The following is a 20,000-nucleotide window of genomic DNA, read 5'->3' on the forward strand; positions in this document are numbered from 1 at the left end:
ATATATATATATATATATATATATATATATATATATATATATATATATATATATATATATATATATATATATATATATATATATATATATATATATATATATATATATATATATATATATATATATATATATATATATATATATATATATATATATATATATATATATATATATATATATATATATATATATATATATATATATATATATATATATATATATATATATATATATATATATATATATATATATATATATATATATATATATATATATATATATATATATATATATATATATATATATATATATATATATATATATCGCTCTGGTCCTCCTGCCACCTCCGTGTGGATTTTTTGTACGCCCATCAGTTAAGTAAAGTTAGGAATCCCTTTGTCCCGTGTTTTTAGCTTTGCCTTTCACTGTCCTCACCTGAGCGGCAACAGTAAGTGTCTGTTGCCAGGTTGTCAGATTGTCTTTCCTCTCGCACCTACGGGGGATCCGCCTCAGTGAGCGTGCTTTTGGGGTGAATTAACACCGTACGGCCCCCCTAGAGTGGTTTGGCAGCACAATCTGACATCAGGTAACTCTTCCTTGACCTCCTCCCACTTGCGTCCCGCTCTCCTCTTGTAGGAAGGGGATGTACCCCCCTCCATGCCTGACGGACCTTCCTACCCTCTCCCCGTAAGGGGGAGGGAGGACACTGATCGACGAGCCTCGACTGCCAGCCTGTCTATTGACCCCTCCAAAGCGACTTATGTGACTCTCCACTCTAAGACAAACACCCGCTTTTCTACTGTCAATTCTTTTATAATAAAGGTCATTGACTCTAACATTGGAAATGTCGTTAATGTGAAGAAACTTGCCAGTGGTGATTTACTAGTTCAGGCACTTAACGTAAATCAGGTCAAATCACTGTTGAAGCTCCGGTTCACTCACGACATCGAGATCGAGGCTTTGATTCCAGTGTTCATGAACTCGTGTCCGGGAGTCGCTTCCCACCGCGATTTTGTGGATATGGAACCGACCGAGATCGTCGATTGCATGGCTGACCAGGATGTCATTAAAGCTCGAAAAATTACTAAAATGGTTGACGGTACCAGGAGGAGCACAGCTTCAGTTCAGTCATTCTCACCTTCAGTGTTGCTAAGTTGCCAGAGAGGGTTCATGTAGGGTACGAGTCCGTTCCCATTCGTCCCTACATCCCGAATCCCCTCCGTTGTTTCAAGTGCCAGCTTTATGGTCACCATGGCAACGCTTTTCGATCTTCTCATACTTACTGCGGTAGATACGCAGGAGAGGGCCACTCGGTGGACCAGTGCACATCCTTGGTAGAGAAGTGCCGTAATTGTGAGGGTGCTCACTCCACTTTTAACAGGCGATTGCCTCGCGTGGAAAGTGGAGAAAGAGGTCTGCACGGTTAAAGCTACTGAAGGGATTTCGTACTATGAAGCAAGGATGCGAGTGAACCAGACGCAGGCCGCGCCTGCTTCAAACGTCTCCTACGCTTCAACAGTAAGGGCTGGATGCCACTACTAGTAAGGGCCGGGAGAGGTCCCCCGGCAGCGCCTCTGAGCGCAAAAGGACTAAGAAAAACGGCCGCCACCACAACTCTTAAGCCATAATGTTCAAGGTGTTACAGTGGAACTGCAGAAGTATTCGGAATAAAGATCCATATTTGTCACCTTTAGTGAACATACACAGGCCGTTATTTGTCTACAGAAGACGAGACGACTGCAGGATCAGCCTGATCCTGCAGTGCTAAAACACTACCACCCGTATAGAAGATATAAGGGACACGGCGTCGCCATATACATACATAAAACACTTGACACAAACAGAAGTGACGTTGAATACACCTCTGGAAGCGGTCGCGTGCAGGGTGAGATTCAACGACACTTATCTGGCTATCTGTTCTCTCTACTTGCCTCCCAATATCCCCATTGTTGATAATGACATTACATATATAATTAGCCGGGCAACAGGCTAGTTGTTGGTGATTTTAACTCCCCTCATCATTAATGGGGAAGTGAGAGGTCAAGTGTACGTGGGGAGCAGATAGTAAACATTTTATTACAGACAAACCTCTGTCTTCTGAAAGATGGAAGTGCGACTCGTGTAGATGATCGGACTGGTAACGCGTCTGCCATTGATCTGTCATTGCTCTCGCCAAATATACTCCCTGACTTCTCGTGGTCGAGGAGCAGGTGGCGGGCTGGGGAGAGCGTAGCAGGCCGACGCGCGGCGGTGGCGGACTGCCTGGTTGGGGTGGCGCTGAGCTGGCTGGGTGAGGCGCCGGGCTGGCTGGTGTTAGGGTATGAATTGTATATAATTATTTTTTCCTTGTTTCTACACACAGCCGTGAGAAGCGAGGCTGATCTTAGCGAGGAGCACATCCTTTCATTTTCATATGCAAGCACTTCTTATGCTAAGTCAGTATACGTTCCCACAGGCTCAGTGTGGGAACCTCTGGTTGCTGGATTATATATATGTAATTATAACAGCATAGACATATATTTAGTACTATCATATATTTTATTTCTTTCATTTATAATTAAGTAATACTTTAACTATTGCAACCAATGCATTTGTAACTGTTCTTTAATATATGAGTCGGTCACCGGTGTCAGTGAGTTTTTGCTGACGAGAGATTGATAAGACGGAGCTACGTTAGTTGGAGTCTGACGAACACACGAGCTGGCCGTTGTGCTTCCCCGGGCGTTTGCCAGGGAGCTGTGGACTGTGTGTGTGTGTGTACAAGACTATCCTTGTGTAGTGTAAATAACATATAAGGAAAACCCAAGCTGTGTTTTCGTTAACTCTCCTGAGAAGACAGTGTGAGAGAGTTCCTGAACTAACGACACTGCTACTCTTGTGCCCACTTCGTGGTAACGTAACATTGATCACAACAGATACCTTGCTCACTTGAAAAAGTGTCAGCTTTCCTGGGGTCACCACTGCAAGTGTGGTTCCCCTATGGAGGAAAACTGTCCTTCATGTTGCTCAGACGAGAACAAATCCCTCTGTGGTTAGTCTGTTACGAGCTTTCAGGCAGTCCTTTCCATCTTGCTTTACTAGCCCAAACCCAGCAGTAATAGCAAGTGATTTCTACTTCTTTTAAGGATAAGCAACAGATAACTAAGAGATCCTTTTACTTGTACAGTATATACAATATTATATACGAAATATATACATACAATGGTGTACGTGTATGTACTTTTGTGACAAGTACAAGTGTGAGGAGAAATTTAGATGAGAAAGATGTATGATTTGTATCTGTACAGAAAAGTAGGTTACATGAAAATGTGTGAATAGTAAATATAATTTACAGAAAGAAAAAAATGTAACATTGTGTGATAGGAAAGAGAGAACGTAATGCGGAAAAAGACAGGTAAGTTTCAGGGCACACTGCAATTGATTCAGAAAAGATGTACTAAATATCCGTGAAGGGATGATGTTACATGATTCTCGATCTTCAGCCATTCAAGTAAGAATCACTTCCACACTTAACTTCAATTTTTCTGAACAGTTTTCACAAATTATGGGTTAGGCTTGGGCACTTTTTCAAATACAAGTATGTTCATTAATTCACCTTACACAATCACCTACAGTTTTTTTTTCCGAATATTCACAGACAAGAAAAGTAAACTATATTACCCGTGATGATATTTTCCGAAACAAAAATGAAGGGAAAAAATATTCAAAAGCGCTATCGTCATCATTTTGAAGATGCGTGACCAAAGACAATGACTATGAAAGAGAAGATAAAAAGATATACTAAACATACATCTCATCAACTTGAAACGCTAGAAAATAATATCAGGGATTGGAGAACCGCGTAGTAGCAGAGCACACAATGGTTGTGAAATTTCACGTGATCTTCCAAAATTTCAAGTTCTAATAGTGAAAATGGACTTTTGCACATGTGCTGGTCCCTTTATGAGAGAGAGAGAGAGAGAGAGAGAGAGAGAGAGAGAGAGAGAGAGAGAGAGAGAGAGAGAGATTACAACGATTCCACAAGAAAACTAACGGAAATAGAACTTTAGATCTTTCGTAGTGTGTTTGATGTAATTACTTTGCACCAATTATTAGAGGAATAGAATTCAACGAAAAAATAATTGAATGTTTTGCTGGTTTTATGTAACGCAACGAATTATAGATAACAAACAATCTTATAATCATGCTTTGTTGTAAAGAGGATGAGCTTATTTGAAAATTGTATCTTGTTCTCTCAAGCACATAATTCAGTGGTTCCCAACCTGTGATACGAAGTCCCGGAGTGGCCACATCCTTGGCTCTGCTGTGTCCACGGCCGTGAGCCGAATATCGGATGGGGAGTAGTTACGAGGATGTGGCTCTCAGCGAGCTCCGTGGAGACTGGCAGGGACTTCGATGAATGGGCACTTTCAGGATCATAAGTAATTTGTAGTTGAAATTAGATTCATTCATTTCTCTGAAAAAATATTATTGCCTTACACAAGATAATCTGGCATCGGTCAGCGGGTGGAGAAGAAACATGCATCCTTCGTATTAAAATGAGTTGTGTTCCTTGTTAGTTCATTTGTGTGTTCTATTTGTGAATAGATTTATATTTGCTAGGATTGAGTTTTGTTTTCTGGAACTAGGTGGTACGCGGGGACTGTACGGGGCCTGCAAGTGGTACTCGATCAGGAAAAGTTTGAGAACTACTGACGTAATTCATAAAGCAATATCGAAAATTTACAAACAGATTGAAGAATCGAGGTTGTCACACTGTGACCTCCTACGCATCTCCAAATCGAAAAAACTTCCTGTGATGCAATCAGTAGCTGAAGAGGTAGGTATATTGTGAGGCAATCTCAACTTGCTTCGAACACAACGGTGCTTCGAAAAAACGATCACCGAGATATAAAATAAGTCTTCTAGAGAAGGTGCAATGAAGTTTTGCAGTGAGCGTTTACTTGCTTTATATTTTTGTATGAGTGTGTGACGTTAGTGTAGCTAGGGAGACACGGTGTAGCATTTCAATTAGTTACAAAGAAATTTTGCATCTACATCAGAATGGGTGATGGTACTTTCTTCAAGATGATTCATTCAAATCATTTTCATCCATGTTAATCAGCCTATCTCGTTTTACATTATATATAAATATAATTTCAGCAAGGACTAATGTTTAGGCCATTCCTGCAGAACTTTGTTTTTTTTTTTTTCTAATACCATCACCATTTCCAGGCTGTGCTGCGAGAACTGTCCAGACAAATGTGGACAGCGACGGAAGGGCGGGCGTCGCTGCGGGAGGTGACTGTTGCTTTACCCCGCGCGTGGAGAACTGATGCTCTCACCTGCTCCCTGCCAAAGTCCCTGCCGGTCTCCACGGCGCCTGCAGAGGGCCACATCCGAGTGACTACTCCCCATCCTGTATTCGGCTCACGGCCGTGGACACAGCAGAGCCAGGGGTGTGGCCGCTCGGGGGACTTCATCCACGTAGGTGAGGACATGCTGAAGGCGGACAGCGCTGAGTCTCATATCCTCACCTCTCGTCTCCTGCTGGCGGAATGGGCCAAGTTTCGATGGGGAGTGTTTGATGAGCGCGGCCACACCAACGACCCACTCTACCCGTCTACCTTCAGGGATCCAGACACCAACCAGTGGGTGGCGACCGGCTGTGCTGACGGATTCGTGAAGGGCACCACCTGTGACTCGTCCCAGTCAGGATGCTCCTTTCTTCCAGAGCCTCATGCCAACAATCACCTTGCCTCATCCCTCCTAGCCTTCCCAGATTTTCCAAGCGTAAGCAACGTTACTATAGACTTCAGACAAACAAGAAACGGTTGCACTTGTATCCATATTAGCTATACATTTAAATAATCACTGATGTATCTAGCCTCATTTTCTTAAATTAAAGTACACATCACCTTGATTGGTCATAATTTTCTGAGTGATCAGTGCAAAATTCAATCCAACACTTAGATATGTAATTTTTCGAGTCTTCGAGTATGCGTTTCCTGCAGGTGCGGCATTTATGCAAAGAGAATAACCACAATAAGGAAGCTCCAACCAAACACAACTCTCTGTGCAGCAGTCGATCGGCCTGGGAGGTTATTGAGCACACGCCAGACTTCGCCTTGGGAAGGTACGTAGGCGGAGAGGGAGAGTGTGATATAAAGTCTCCCCATATTCCGTGCTTTAAGTGCTCTGATGAACATGAGCGTGAGGTACATGGGGATAAGGTGTTCATGTTAGTAAAATAAGACGCAATAACAAGTGTAAAGAAATAGATCTTCTTACTTTGTTATAATTCAGTACAAGTCTTCAGGGTTTTTTTTCAGGTTCATAAATAAAACGTTTTTATTACAGAATTTAAATATATCTATGAAATATACCTGTCCAAAGACAAGAAAAAAAGTAAACAAAAATGCCCACTTGGTTGCCAGTTACTTCATGAAAAAAATTATTTTACAGAAATATACCTGCAAATACTAGTGGCCAAGACCTGGAGCCTCTACTCAAATTAGTACAAGCAGCGGGTCCCACTTATGTCTTTGCTATCGAGGACACGGCAGCCATGAATCTTCAGGTAAGGAATATCTGACATTGTGTCTTTTGTATCTATTTTTCATGCATCTAAATACAGCATCACATATCAGTAATGGATCATTTAACAGATTATTCGTATGTGATAAGACATAAGCAAATATGCGGTTTCAGAGTATTTCTTCATTTAAGAGATACGTTTCCTTGGTGACAGCGTCGCTGGGAGTTCCTGAGAAAGGCAATGAGACGTGTGGTGGTGTACGACGTTCCTAACGGGGCTCACGTCGGTGTTATTACCTTCAATTCAGCTGGCCGCACTGTTGCGCCGCTCAGTTTCATCGACAGCGAAGACTCAGATATGAGGCAGCGTGTTGGCTCCTCACTGCCACGGAATCCATCAGCTGTGCGTGAAAGCCAGAAGTGCATTCTGTGTGGTCTACAACAGGTCCTCAAGGTGCTCAGGAAGAACAAAAAATTTGGCAGAGATGCCATAGTGATACTGATTACTACAGGCTCTAGTCCCACTTCTGAGGAAGATGTTGCCAATATGATTTCATTAACAGAGCAAAACAATCTGCGCACTGAAGTCGTCCTATACCCTGTGACAGAGCATCGTAGCACTGCGCCTACCTACCACGGCCTGGAGGCGCTTGTGGAGGCCACCCGAGGGTCCATCTTCACCGTCATGGATGAAGGTGTAGGCAACGACTCTAAGTTAAAGATGATGGTGGCGCTGATGGATGCTCTTCTGGCTGCGGTGCAGAGCAGCGTGCCGCCCTCATCACCTGGCGGTCCTGTCCTGGTACACAGCGCTGACTATCCGGGCGGCATCGCCTCCATATCGGCAGGTACCTTCGCCCTCGATGATTCACTGGGACTTGACGCTCGATTTTCAGTGTACTATTATGACCTGAACCACGTGGGCAACGCAATCCGTCTGACTGCTCCATCAGGCCACATGATCGCTTCCGTCAACGTACAGGAGGAGGATGGCGATGTGAACATGATCTTCATCAATTTGGGAAAAGAAGAGGTAAATTGAGACAAACTTTGTTCTTCACTTGTATTCCTACATGATAATGCTTCTAATATATATATATATATATATATATATATATATATATATATATATATATATATATATATATATATATATATATATATATATATATATATATATATATTAAAGCTAGTTGTGATCTCGCTAAACGTGTGTCTCAAAAATCAAGGGCGCAGTCATGATCTGCCCTCTAAAGACAACTCTCCTTCTTCACATAAAACTACTTACATTTACCACACACAACCTTCACTGAAAATTGAAAATTCAATAATGGCGACCCCAAATCCAGCCTCTGAGTCACCTTCTAGGGAGGGAAGCAGAAACGTCCCAGGTCAAACTGCTCTCTCGTTGGCAACCCAAAATGTCTTGACACTTCCTCAACATTTTTTTTCACTAACTTCGCAACATTCTCGGTCTTAGATCTAGTTTTCAATCTGTAGAACACTAGCTCTCTTTGTTTTCCTCACCGAAACACAGCTGTCTGAGGCTACTGACAGTAGCCCGTTCTCTGTTCCCTTTTACTTTCAAGCCAAGAGTCATCCATAGTGGAGTTGTTAGCAAAGATTTGAGAGAAGAGTTCAGTTTCAGAGACAGAAGAGATGGCAGTGGTGCCATCAGGATGAAATAGAGGAGGGAAAAATGAAGAAATAAAGTTATTGGAGATATTTTTGGCCAGATGCCAGAGGTCTCAAGGGGAGTTTGAGTTTTAAAGATTTTGACATTTTCTATTTATGAAGGAGTGTTTCGCAAGTTGAAGAAGAGACTTGACATGATTCCGGGCAGAAATATAAAGTGCGTAAGATTCAGAAGATGGAAGGCTGAAGTACCTTTTGTGGGCAACCTCTTTATTATGTATAGTACGAGAACAGGCTGTGTTAAACCAAGATTTAGAAGGTTTTAGGTTCAGAAAAAGAATGAGGAATGTCCGTATTCATGCCAGACACTATCATCTTTGTTATGTGTTCCGCGCAAAGAGGTGGGTCTCTGACACGGAAACAGTAATCATTCCAGGGAAAATCAACATAACACTTCCCCAGGTCCCCCTAAGTGGCAGATGGAAAACTGTTTCGGCGGGTATTTAGAATTATCAATTATCCGGGATGCTATTAATTAGTTCTTAACTTTCTGTTGTAGGTAAATTCACTTGGTTGAGTTTCTGTGGTTTTTCAGGTGAATATCAAAAGTGAATGTGTATTTGTCTATGAATATACTAAGATTAAAATACAGAGATCTGGAGAAGGGTGTGCGTCGTATACGGGACATGTGTCTGTACCTTTTAACGCGTTACACCCCGGCAAGCTGACTGACTAGGGAGCCAGTGTAGACGTTTCTGACCCCTATGATATGACTCCCGGAGTCTCTTGAAACTAGTTTTAAAATACTCCCCAGTCAGTTAAAGCTAGTCAGACAGCACTCCCCAGTCATCTGGAACTGGTTTCGGATGACTCCCCATCATGTTGAAATGACTCCCTTTATTAGGTGAAAAAGATTTATTCATGTTTTCTCCCATCCAGAAGTTTATCACTCATCATGTGCACATTACATACTAAGAACTACATTAAAATGGTTGGCTGCTTTTATTGTCAAGGTACACTGACTCATTTACTACTTCTCTGCATTTCGGCCTATGTATTTGCCATTTGTACATTGAGCCAAACTTTGCCCACACACAAATATTCACATGAAACATGTTAGCTGCTGCAAACATCCCAGTTGTTGTTTCCTACACTTTATTCTGACGCATTGAGTCAACTTAGATGCTTTCAGTGCAGGCAATGAAATGACATATCAAGCTTCTGACTACGTCGTGTTGGTCCTCTTCTCCTGTGATGGTGTACGACAATGCATGAAAAAGACAATTTCCATCAACTTCAATTTTTGATTTTTTTTTTTTTTTTCTGGATGGACCTGATTTTTTCTTGAACACGAGACGTCCATCAGAGTTGTTGCATATTGCTCGCTGCGTTGCAATAGTCAATGGAGAAAACTTATAAGTAATCTCCTTTTGCTGAACTCCGAGACTTTGGACACTTGGAGATGGCGGTGATGACATGACTGAGGGAGTCGGTAGTAAAGCTTCTGGATTGCGTTCAAAGAATGGCTTCAGGATGCATCCGTTCCCTTTTGTCTTGAGGGTGACTTTGATGGAATCATTAATGAGGCAGTATAACACCTCGCAAACTTGAACCACCTCGTAGGGACCATCCCATGGATCGGTTTACTTGCCTTCTTTCCTTTCGGCTCTGCGGAGGTTGTAAAGCAGCAACTTGTCACCTACATTGAAATTCCTTTGTTTGTATTGTCTCTCTGCAAAATCACCTTGCTGTTTTGCCTGAGCTCGCTCGATGTTGGCATCAGCTTTCTTGAAGACAACATTCTGTAAGATAAAAATACTCTATTAGTTTCATATAGCATATGTATACAGTTACCCCCTCATGCATGAAACAAATACCTGTAATATCTCGAGCTTTGAGAGTGTAGCATGGAAGTCAGCCTCCTCAAATTCAGGATCGTCAGGATCGGAGGTGCAGTCTGCGAACTCGTGGTCCACATCGGTGGGAAGGACAGGTTCTCGGCCATATAGCATCTTGAACGGTGAAAATTTCGTGGGGGCCTGGACTGTAGATCTAAATAAAGAAACAGTTCAATTAAAATCAGTAAAAGGGTAAAAACTAAAAAAACAAAAAACTAAATAAAACATTAAAAACATAAATAATAAAATATAATAAAATAAAATTCAAAGCTTTGGGAGAAGGCCAGCTTCTCCCAAAAACCTAAAACGTCATGGCCTGGGCCAGACACTCTGGTCCAAGGACCTTTGAGATATAATAGACACCGCTATCTCTACCGCGACAGCGGTAGAGGTAGCGGTGTCGTAACTCGATCAAACTAGGGCACTCTACCAACAGGTGCCGCACGGTGAGCGGCACCAAGCAGTCATCACAGTAAGGTTGAGGGTCCCTGGTCAACAGGTACCTTTGTGTAAGGTACGTGTGACCTATACGCAGTCGCGCCAATAAAGTCTGTGCACGGCGATCCCGGACATGGGTGTATGTCCACTGAGGGATAGTGGAAGTAGTGATCTCTCCCATTTTCGAGGTTGCGACCCCCGTTAGCCATCTCCTCTGCCAAATTGCTGCAACCGCCACACGAATTAGATGAAATACATCTCGAAACGGAACAGGGCAGGAGATGGAGCGCGACTTGCTGCCTCTTTAGCGAGGCGGTCTGCGTGTTCATTCCTGGAACACCAACGTGACCAGGGACCCAACAGAACCCAACACGATATCCTCGTTTGGTAAGAAGATATAGCCACTCCAGGGCTGATAAAACCAAAGGGTTAAGGAGATAGTGCAAGAGAGAGCAGTAAGAGCACTGCGACAGTCACTAAAAATTGTAAAAGACGAAACCGGGAGAGTAAAAATTATCTGTAAAGCTAGGACTATGGCAGACAGCTCCGCAGTAAAGACGGATGCCACTGAAGGAAGGCTGCCAGACCGATAAAAAGAGGGGAAAACCACACTAAACCCAACGCCTGCGTCGGATTTGGAACCATCAGTAAAAACAGGGATATCATCAGAATGGATAAAAAGTGTTCTAAAACCGTGTGTGGGACAGAGCTGGCAGAAAATCCTTCTTGCCATCCATGGCAGGAGGGCATAATGAGATAACAGGAAGCTGCCAATAACCAACTCGTGGGAGCCGGAAAGAGTACACAGGAGTGGGGTCGATAGATAACTCCGCCATGAGATTTGCCACTCGAAGGCCAAAAGGTTTAGGAGACTCGGTCGAGTGACATACGCCTGCGAACGCGAGTCCCGCAACATTGACAGACAAGGGACAGAATCAGGAAGACGGTGGGTGCGAAACCAACACCGGAGCATCGAAGACTGGCGCCGGAGGTCGAGCGGCCAGAAACCAGCATCCACTAGAAGGCTAGGTATTGGAGATGTCCGAAATGCACCCGTAGCCAAGCGGACCCCAGCATGATGCACGGGTCAAGCGTGCGTAGTCGTGCATCCGTTGCGGATGAGTAGATCTCTCAGCCGTATTCCAGCTTTGGAAGTATGAGTTTACGGTGAAACAGCAGCAAAGTGTCCCTGTCCGCACCCCAAGAGGTGTGACTTAAAACCCGAAGAAGGGATAATGCCTGCCGACAAGACGCCTTAAGAGAACGGAAATGGGGAACCCAGGTAAGACGGTTGTCAAATAAAAGGCCAAGATATCGAGTCGCCTCCACGCATGAGAGGCGTCTATTGGCGAGGTATAAATCCGGGTCTGGATGGACACCACGGTTGCGACAAAATGCATGGCTACGGTCTTGAGGTGGAGAATCGAAAACCGTTCATGTTGGCCCAACTGGACACCCTATTGATCGCCAGTTGGAGCTTGCGCTCAATCAGTGACATCCTAGCAGCAGCAAAAGAAATACATAAATCATCAACATATAAGGAGCTGTGAATGCCATCTGGTAGAGTATCTATAACACCATTTATGGCGACTGCGAATAATGTAACACTAAGAATACTTCCCTGTGGGACACCATCATTTAGAGCAGTAGCCTCGGAGAGAACACTCCCACTCGAACCCGTAAAAGACGTCTGGATAAAAACTGCTGGATAAAAATAGGAAGGTGGCCACGAAGGCCAAAATTAAACAAAGACTGTAAAATGCCATGACACCAAGCCGTGTCGTAGGCCTTCTCCAGGTCAAAAAAGACTGTTACTTGATGGTGGTGATTAGCGAAGGCCTCACAAATGGAAGACTCTAGGGATAAAAGAGCATCAGTAGTAGACCTCATCTTTCGGAAGCCGTACTGTACCGATGACAAGTACTTCCCCCTCTCCAAGTACCACATGAGTCTTACATTTACCATCTTTTCTAACACTTTACAAATACAGGACGTTAAAGATATAGGACGGTAGTTCGTAGCCTGGAGATTATCTTTCCCAGGCTTCGGAAATGGGAGAACCACTGCCACAGCCCAAGAAGATGGAAAGTCACCGGTATGCTAAATCATATTATAAAGATTTAATAAAAGTTAAAAGCACTGTCAGACATGTGGCGCAAGAAGGCATAAGGAATATCATCTGGGCCAGGAGAAGAGTCATGACACTGGGACAAAGCAGTCCGAAACTCGGAAGCAGAGAAAGGGACATTATAAGACCCTCCTCCAGTGGAAGAAAAATTTATGCCGAGAGATTCCATTCTCTGGCGGTGACGTGCGCCCGAGGCTGCAGGATGCCTCCGGAAAACACTGGCAAAGTGCTCCGCGAAGAGGTCGGCGACAGTCCTAGGGTTTGCCACCGTTCGCCCAGCAGACAACAAAACTGGTGGGGGAGGAGCAGAATACTTCCCAGCAATTCGACGGACTTTGTTAAAGACATCCGTAAGAGGATGCGGGCGTTAATGGAAGAGACATAAGCTTTCCAAGAGGCTCTTTGTGCCTCTTTCAAAACGCGGCGGGCCCGAGCTCGGCAGCGCCGAAAAGCTTCCAGGCACTGCGGGTCCCCACGATGTCGCCGGAGACGAGAGAAAGCCGCCCGTTTCTCTTTCACCGCTGCAGTGCATGCTGCGTTCCACCAAGGAACGGGACGCTTAGTAAAGCGACCTGACGTCCTAGGGATTGTCTGAAGCGCTACTGAAATAAAAATCGGTAAAATAATCAACAGCCTCAGCACAAGTAGAAAAGTCAGCCAGCGGACGGATAAAAGAGCTAAGGTCTGTGAATCGAGGCCAATCTGCCTTGTCTAAAACCCAGCGTGGGGCCGGGACTGTGGCTCAGAGTTCACAGATTCCAATAAAATCGGAAAGTGGTCACTACCGTGTAAATCCGGTAGGACCCGCCAATTAAAATCAAGGAAAGAATTAGATGTACAAAGAGAAAGATCGATAGCTGTAAAAGTCCCAGTAGGACTGTGGAAATGTGTAACATCCCCAGAATTTAAAACCTCCAATCCCTCATCCTCAATAAAAGAACCGATTAAAACCCCACGAGGATTACTAGCACCTTCATCCCACAATGGGTGACGGCCGTTAAAATCTCCCAACAAAGAAAAGGCGGAGTCAGCTGACGCACCAGGCCGTCAAGCTCACCCCTGGAGACAGGAAGCCGAGGAGGAGATATAAACTGCAAATGGTGTACAGTCGTCCCATAAAGACCTTAACAGCAACCACCTGAAGGGAGAGTTAAGTTGTAAGGGATAACAGGTATATCCTGACGGACTAGAATAGCTGTGCCACCGTGGTGGCCCTGGTCAGGAAAGGAGTGTTAAAAAGGCACGATAGCCAGGAGGACTAGAATAAGTACTATCACCTAGCATAGTCTCTTGTAGAGCTACACAGGCTGGAGAGAACTCCGACAGCAAAGCTCGGAGTTCCCCACGAGGCGCGAAGGCCTCTACAGTTCCACTGTAGAAGCTTGAAGATGACTATTTGGGTGCAGTGGACGGGCGAGCCTTTTGAGGCTGCCCGTGACTGACCTGACTAGAAATAATCAAACGACGAGAAGACACCGGGAGTTGAGATGTGCCGGGTCGTTGGACCGCAGCCTTTCGGCCTATCGGTGAGTGATGCGAACCATCATCACTCCTACCGGTCCTCGGAGGACGAGGTCAGGCTGGACTGCACTTTTGATACAGTGGGTCCACGAGGGACGGCTGTGACAATATCATCGGACGTCTCCATGCTAAGACCGTCCTCATCACAAGAAGCCCGATCTGAGACGGAGGGCGTCACAGAAGGCTGGACAGAAACTACTGGAGCTACCATTGCAGAGCGGTCCCTGGAGGACTCACGATCATGTGCACCGGGAGAAACCTTAGACTGCTTAGGCTGAGCTAAATCTATCGACTCCGCAGAGCCGCGGTGCCGTTTGGTCAGGCCCTTCAAAGGCTTAGGCGATACAGGTGGCAAATGGACATCCACTACATGGGTGACTTTGGTCAAGTCCGTATTATTCTCGTCACTTCTTAAGAGATGACTCAACTGAGTCATCGGACAAAAGGGCAAACCTATTGGCCAGATGAACAGGACCACCCGCCCCAACAGAGCGAGAGGTAGCAGGAGTTGTCTTCGGACCGGCAGACTCAGCTGATGAGCGAGCGGCCAATGAAGCATAGGATGTCGCACCAGTACCGTCCTTCTGGCGGTACAGGAGTTCACGGCGGGCGCTACCGAGGCTGATGAACTGACTGTTAGCAAGCTGTAGAATGTCCTGCTCCAGGCGATACCTAGGGCATTGCCTGGAACGTACCTGGTGAGCATCACGGCAATGGAAACAATAAGCTGCAGCATTGCAATGCTCCTCAGTATGTGAGTCTAGTGCAGAGCAATTACCACATCGAGCAGCTTCCTTACACGAGCTTTTGCCGTGACCGTACCCATAGCATGAGAAACACTGAAGAGGGCGAGAAACAAAACGCCTCACCCTAAGATTGATAGGACCGATATTAACACGGTCAGGGAGGGCGGAACCAAAAATGGTGAGAAAGACCATGTTGGAGGAGTTCCTCATCTTTGTCACCTTTTGGACTGAGCTAGGACACATTGCTAGTATTTCCTCTCAGGAAATTCATAAAGATCCTGACTGTACACACAACCTTTACTGTAATTAAAGGTGGGATGAGCCTTAATAGTCTCAAACATGCTGTCAGAAGGGCATGGGAGATGTTGCAACATCCTTGCCTGCGTGATATCTTTGCTCGCACTAGCACCCCTTCCATATTTCTTGAGGTTTCCCTCAGGAATCGTGCCGATCTCTTTGGACAGGTACCGGGAGGCATGGATGAAATTCCCGCCCATTTCTGTAGTACGCCACAAACCAACGTGGAGGCGGGATCTGGCGGACTTCAGGAACTGAATTCTCTAAATAGTTTTCAAAACATTTGGGATGTAATCCATGTCACTGTCTGAAATATTACGTGACTGGAGAAATTCAGTTTTAAAGCCAGAGCCAGCAAGGGCAGAGATGCTACATGTTCATAAGCCAAACGGGCTTCATCACATGACAGAAAACGTTACATAGCAGCGGTTAGAAGGAAAGTCCTTATCATAAACAAGTCGAATGCGAACAACCGTGCCATACACCTTGAGAAGTGAGTGCAAGGCGTGATAAGAAAATGATGGATTAACATTTACCATCACAAGGAGTCATATGCAGCAGAAATGCGTCCCTCAGAAGAACTCCCAGAACAGGAGACTGCTGTGGGAGGCCCTTGTGGAGGGAATCCTCCTTCCCACTCAGACCTGAAGATGACGTCTCGTGGGCCAGGTCAGCCACCTCACGAGAACCTGAAGTTTTTGTGTTTTCCCCATATAAAGTTACACAAAAATTGGCTCCAGGGCAAGGAAACCACCTACTGGGACTACAATGGGAGGGAGCGCTGGCTGCCGTGGACGGGTACCTCGTCCCCATGCGGACCAGTCGTTTTAAAAAGGCCCCACATGATACGAATGTTTGTCCACGACAGAGCTGAGACCCCTCCCAAAGCATCCCAGCCTGGACACCCAACCATCCAGCACAGGACGGCCCCTATTGGGCGATCCCTCCAGCGGGTGGCTCCGCTGGTCCACTGGCAGCCTACGTAGGAACCATTTAGTCTGGCCCCTCACTGGCGACCTTACTAGCATGGGTAGCCCTCTCCCCTCGAAAGGGCAGAGCAGGGGCCTAAGCCCCTCTAGCCTAGCTCGCCAGGTCACAGGGCACGCAAGCCCCCACCACGACAAGGCGGTTCCCATCTGGGGGCATAGACGCAACATCCAGCTTTGGAAGGAAAATGAGGATAGAGAAAGTAGGAGAGAACAGAGAAGGGACTGCTGTCAGTAGCCTCAAACAGCTGTGTTTAGGTGAGGAAAAGAAGAGGAGGTTTAGTAGAGGAGAGGTGGTGTTCCACAGATTGAAAATTAGATCTAAGCTGCGAATGTTGCAGAAGTTAATGTAGAAAAAGTTGAGGGAGCTGTGAAGACATTTAGTGTCGTCATCAAGAAAGGAGTCCGACCTGAGGCGATTTCTGGACCCCTCCCCAGAAGAAGACTCCGAGGCTGGCTGGGTTTGGAGTTGCCATTTTATAGTTTTAAATTTTAAGTGTATGTGTGCTAAGTGTGTGTGTGTGTGTGTGTGTGTGTGTGTGTGTGTGTGTGTGTGTGTGTGTGTGTGTGTGTGTGTGTGTGTGTGTGTGTGTGTGTGTGTGTGTGTGTGTATATATATATATATATATATATATATATATATATATATATATATATATATATATATATATATATATATATATATATATATATATATATATATATATATATATATATATATATATATATATATATATATATATATATATATATATATATATATATATATATATATATATATATATATATATATATATATATATATATATATATATATATATATATATATATATATATATATATATATATATATATATATATATATATATATATATATATATATATATATATATATATATATATATATATATATATATATATATATATATATATATATATATATATATATATATATATATATATATATATATATATATATATATATATATATATATATATATATATATATATATATATATATATATATATATATATATATATATATATATATATATATATATATATATATATATACACAATGCCTAATGTTGAACAACTTCCTTTGTAACAACAGCGTGGTCGGTGGAAATACAGCGTGGAGAACAGCGCTGACTCCCATCAGGGTCTTTACGTGCAGGTGACGGCGCGGCGCAACACCTCAACAGGCCTTGCAGTTCGTCTGTGGACCAGCTCAGGAACACGCTTCCTGAACTATTCAGACCCTACCTCTGCCGTGGTGGTATTCATGGAGGTTCGAGAAGGCGTGGCTCCTGTCATGGACGCCCGGGTGGTTGCCACACTCCAGAGGCTGGGCACCAATGAGACAGGCAGCAACTATGAGCCAGTGCTCCTCAACCTGTGGGATAACGGAGCAGGAGGTGAGGCGAGCCATTCATATGTGCTTTTGATCAAATTGTAGTTCAAGTTAGAATTTTGGTTTCCTAGCTCGTGTTGTTTAACTTTCAATCATTATGAGCAGAGCTGGTGGAACTTATTTGGAAACAGCGGTCACAAACTTCCTTTGTCTTCAGACCCAGACATCACGCGTGGAGATGGAGTGTATTCCCGGTATTTGCCTCGATTAGCAGGAGGTCCGGGTCGTTACCTGCTGAGTGCCACGGTAGACCACAACGAAGGCCAAGCAGTGGTGGCACAGGGACCTCCATCCAGACCTCGAGTACCTCTCCCACCTCACCACTTGCCTCACTATTTCCACCAGCCTGAACTGGGCACTTGGGGCGACGCAGGAACATGCTGTGGCTCCTCACTTTTCTACTTCCACTCCCGCACCGCACCACCTTTCCAGCGACACCTAACTTTTGGTGTTTTGGAGGTGTTGTCGTCACCCAACCAACGTGACCTGACTCCTCCTTCCCGTATCCTTGATCTGCGGGTGGAGGTCAACGACACTGTGCACGAGATCTTTCTCCGTTGGACTGCACCGGGAGATGACTGGGACGTGGGCAGCGCTCACCACTACCAGGCAGTGGTGGCGCCACAGTGGAAAGAGGCGAGGGCATTCCAGGGAGACACGCTGACAGGCCTTCCTCGTCCCCTTCCTGCTGGCAAGCTCCACACTACCAACCTCCACTTTATAAGATATGAGGAGGTGAGCTCTTCCTTTTATTCAACCTAGCGTAGTAATAAATAATGCCCTAACTCCTCCATACTTTAATAGATATGAACTATTTCATTAAAACAACTTTCTTTCGCTTACTTACCGCTATAAATTTATGACCGACGTGAAATCTTTTGACTGACATTCTATACAATGGCATTTCACAGTATAATAACGTTACCTCATTCCTATTAAAATTAAAATCAATGACAATAAACTTCCATGAACTTATTTTTTACCCATAGAATTTATATATATTTTTTCTACTTCAACTCAGAACCACCTAATGTTTAGTAGTGCTGTGGGCCTCTGAAGCTCAGCTAACCCTGGTAGCATTACGTTACTTTTACTAACTTAGCGTGTGTTTTCTTACTCCGGAATAGTGGCGTGTGTGTGTGTGTGTGTGTGTGTGTATGTGAGCCAGTGAGTGTCCCCACAGCTGTGGTATGTCAGCATGCGGGCGGTGGACGCGGCCGGCAATAAAGGTCCTCTAGGGAACATCGCTGCGCTATGGGTGCCCCGACCACCAACCACCTATGAGATTACTACCAGAACACATCCATCTTTAACCACCCTTGGTAAAGTGCCACATGCTATTCAATACAGTCTTATTGGAATGATGCCATTACTGCAAGAATAATTACTGAGGATACATATCTAAATTTCAAGATTATAAAAGTCGGTAAGGTTTAAAAGCTTTTGACATCTCAAAGTAAAAAAAAAAAGTTTTTTTCTAATTCTAAATGATGTAGAAAATTTTCTACTTCTTGTAGGTATTTTTAGTTAGTAATAAAGCAGTTTTAATCTGGAAATGGGAAAAAAATACGATTGCATGATTAAAACAGCCACATTCGTCTGGATTTAAAGATTACATAGGTGTGATGAAATATCTTCAAAACGTTACTATTACAAAATTAATGATAATAAAATGACAACGCAAAGTTAAAGTGAATAGTGACGATAGTAAAACCAACAATGATGTATTGGCCTGTGGAAAAAAATTTACAAAATATGTAACTAGGATGGCGGAAGTTTAACAGGAATTAACCAAATTGGCAATGCAATAATAAAGGACGCACACAGGTGGTAGAATTATCTAAGACACAGGAGAAAAGGATAGTGTTGTGGTTAAGCTATGTGAAGATAAAGAAACAGCCAAATATCGAGAGAAGAGTGACGGGGATAGAGATATAGTGTAGGAGACAAAGAAGGAAGTAAAAGTGGAGATGGATGGAATGCATAAGTAATAATAGTGTATGACAACTGCGAAATAAAAAAATCATTAACCCCACTTAATTTTGAGAAAATATGTTCAGAGAAAAATGAAAAAGACCAAAATAACAAGCAAAACTACATTGTTGAAACAAGTGAGTACAACTGAAGATAGCAGACAGTTAACAATTTCAGAAGTGTATGAGGGTATGTGCTTTGAATCACAAGGGATTTTGAATCACTGTTGGTATATAAAAGGTATGTTTTTTGCATTACAAAGGAATTGGAGCCACTGTTGGTAGTTGGAAGATACTACTGATATACATAAACTTTACTCAGCTAAGGACGCTAGTTTAGTGTTTTTGGTATTAATCATATAAAGACTTAATGGAATGATATGCTATTTCCATCCTGCTGCAGGTAACTACGCTATGCCGTCTGAGCTGGGGTCAGGTCGGCCACTGG

The 20,000-nt window shown here is 43.8% G+C and overlaps 1 protein-coding gene across 1 annotated transcript in view; it reads left to right on the forward strand.

Annotated features, from left to right (window-relative positions):
- LOC123518189 (calcium-activated chloride channel regulator 2-like) overlaps positions 1-20,000 on the forward strand; it is a 173,343-nt gene that overhangs the window by 152,462 nt on the left and 881 nt on the right. Inside the window, exons 2-9 of the mRNA XM_045278878.1 lie at positions 5,215-5,772; positions 5,994-6,115; positions 6,445-6,559; positions 6,731-7,549; positions 17,280-17,583; positions 17,737-18,314; positions 18,763-18,901; positions 19,956-20,000. The exon at positions 19,956-20,000 is cut by the window's right edge and continues 881 nt beyond it. Coding sequence (XP_045134813.1) covers positions 5,215-5,772; positions 5,994-6,115; positions 6,445-6,559; positions 6,731-7,549; positions 17,280-17,583; positions 17,737-18,314; positions 18,763-18,901; positions 19,956-20,000 — 2,680 coding nt within the window. The remainder of the gene's footprint in view (positions 1-5,214; positions 5,773-5,993; positions 6,116-6,444; positions 6,560-6,730; positions 7,550-17,279; positions 17,584-17,736; positions 18,315-18,762; positions 18,902-19,955) is intronic.

This window comes from Portunus trituberculatus, chromosome 43 (assembly GCF_017591435.1).
Source record: "Portunus trituberculatus isolate SZX2019 chromosome 43, ASM1759143v1, whole genome shotgun sequence".
In the NCBI taxonomy this organism is placed as follows: Eukaryota; Metazoa; Arthropoda; class Malacostraca; order Decapoda; family Portunidae; genus Portunus; species Portunus trituberculatus.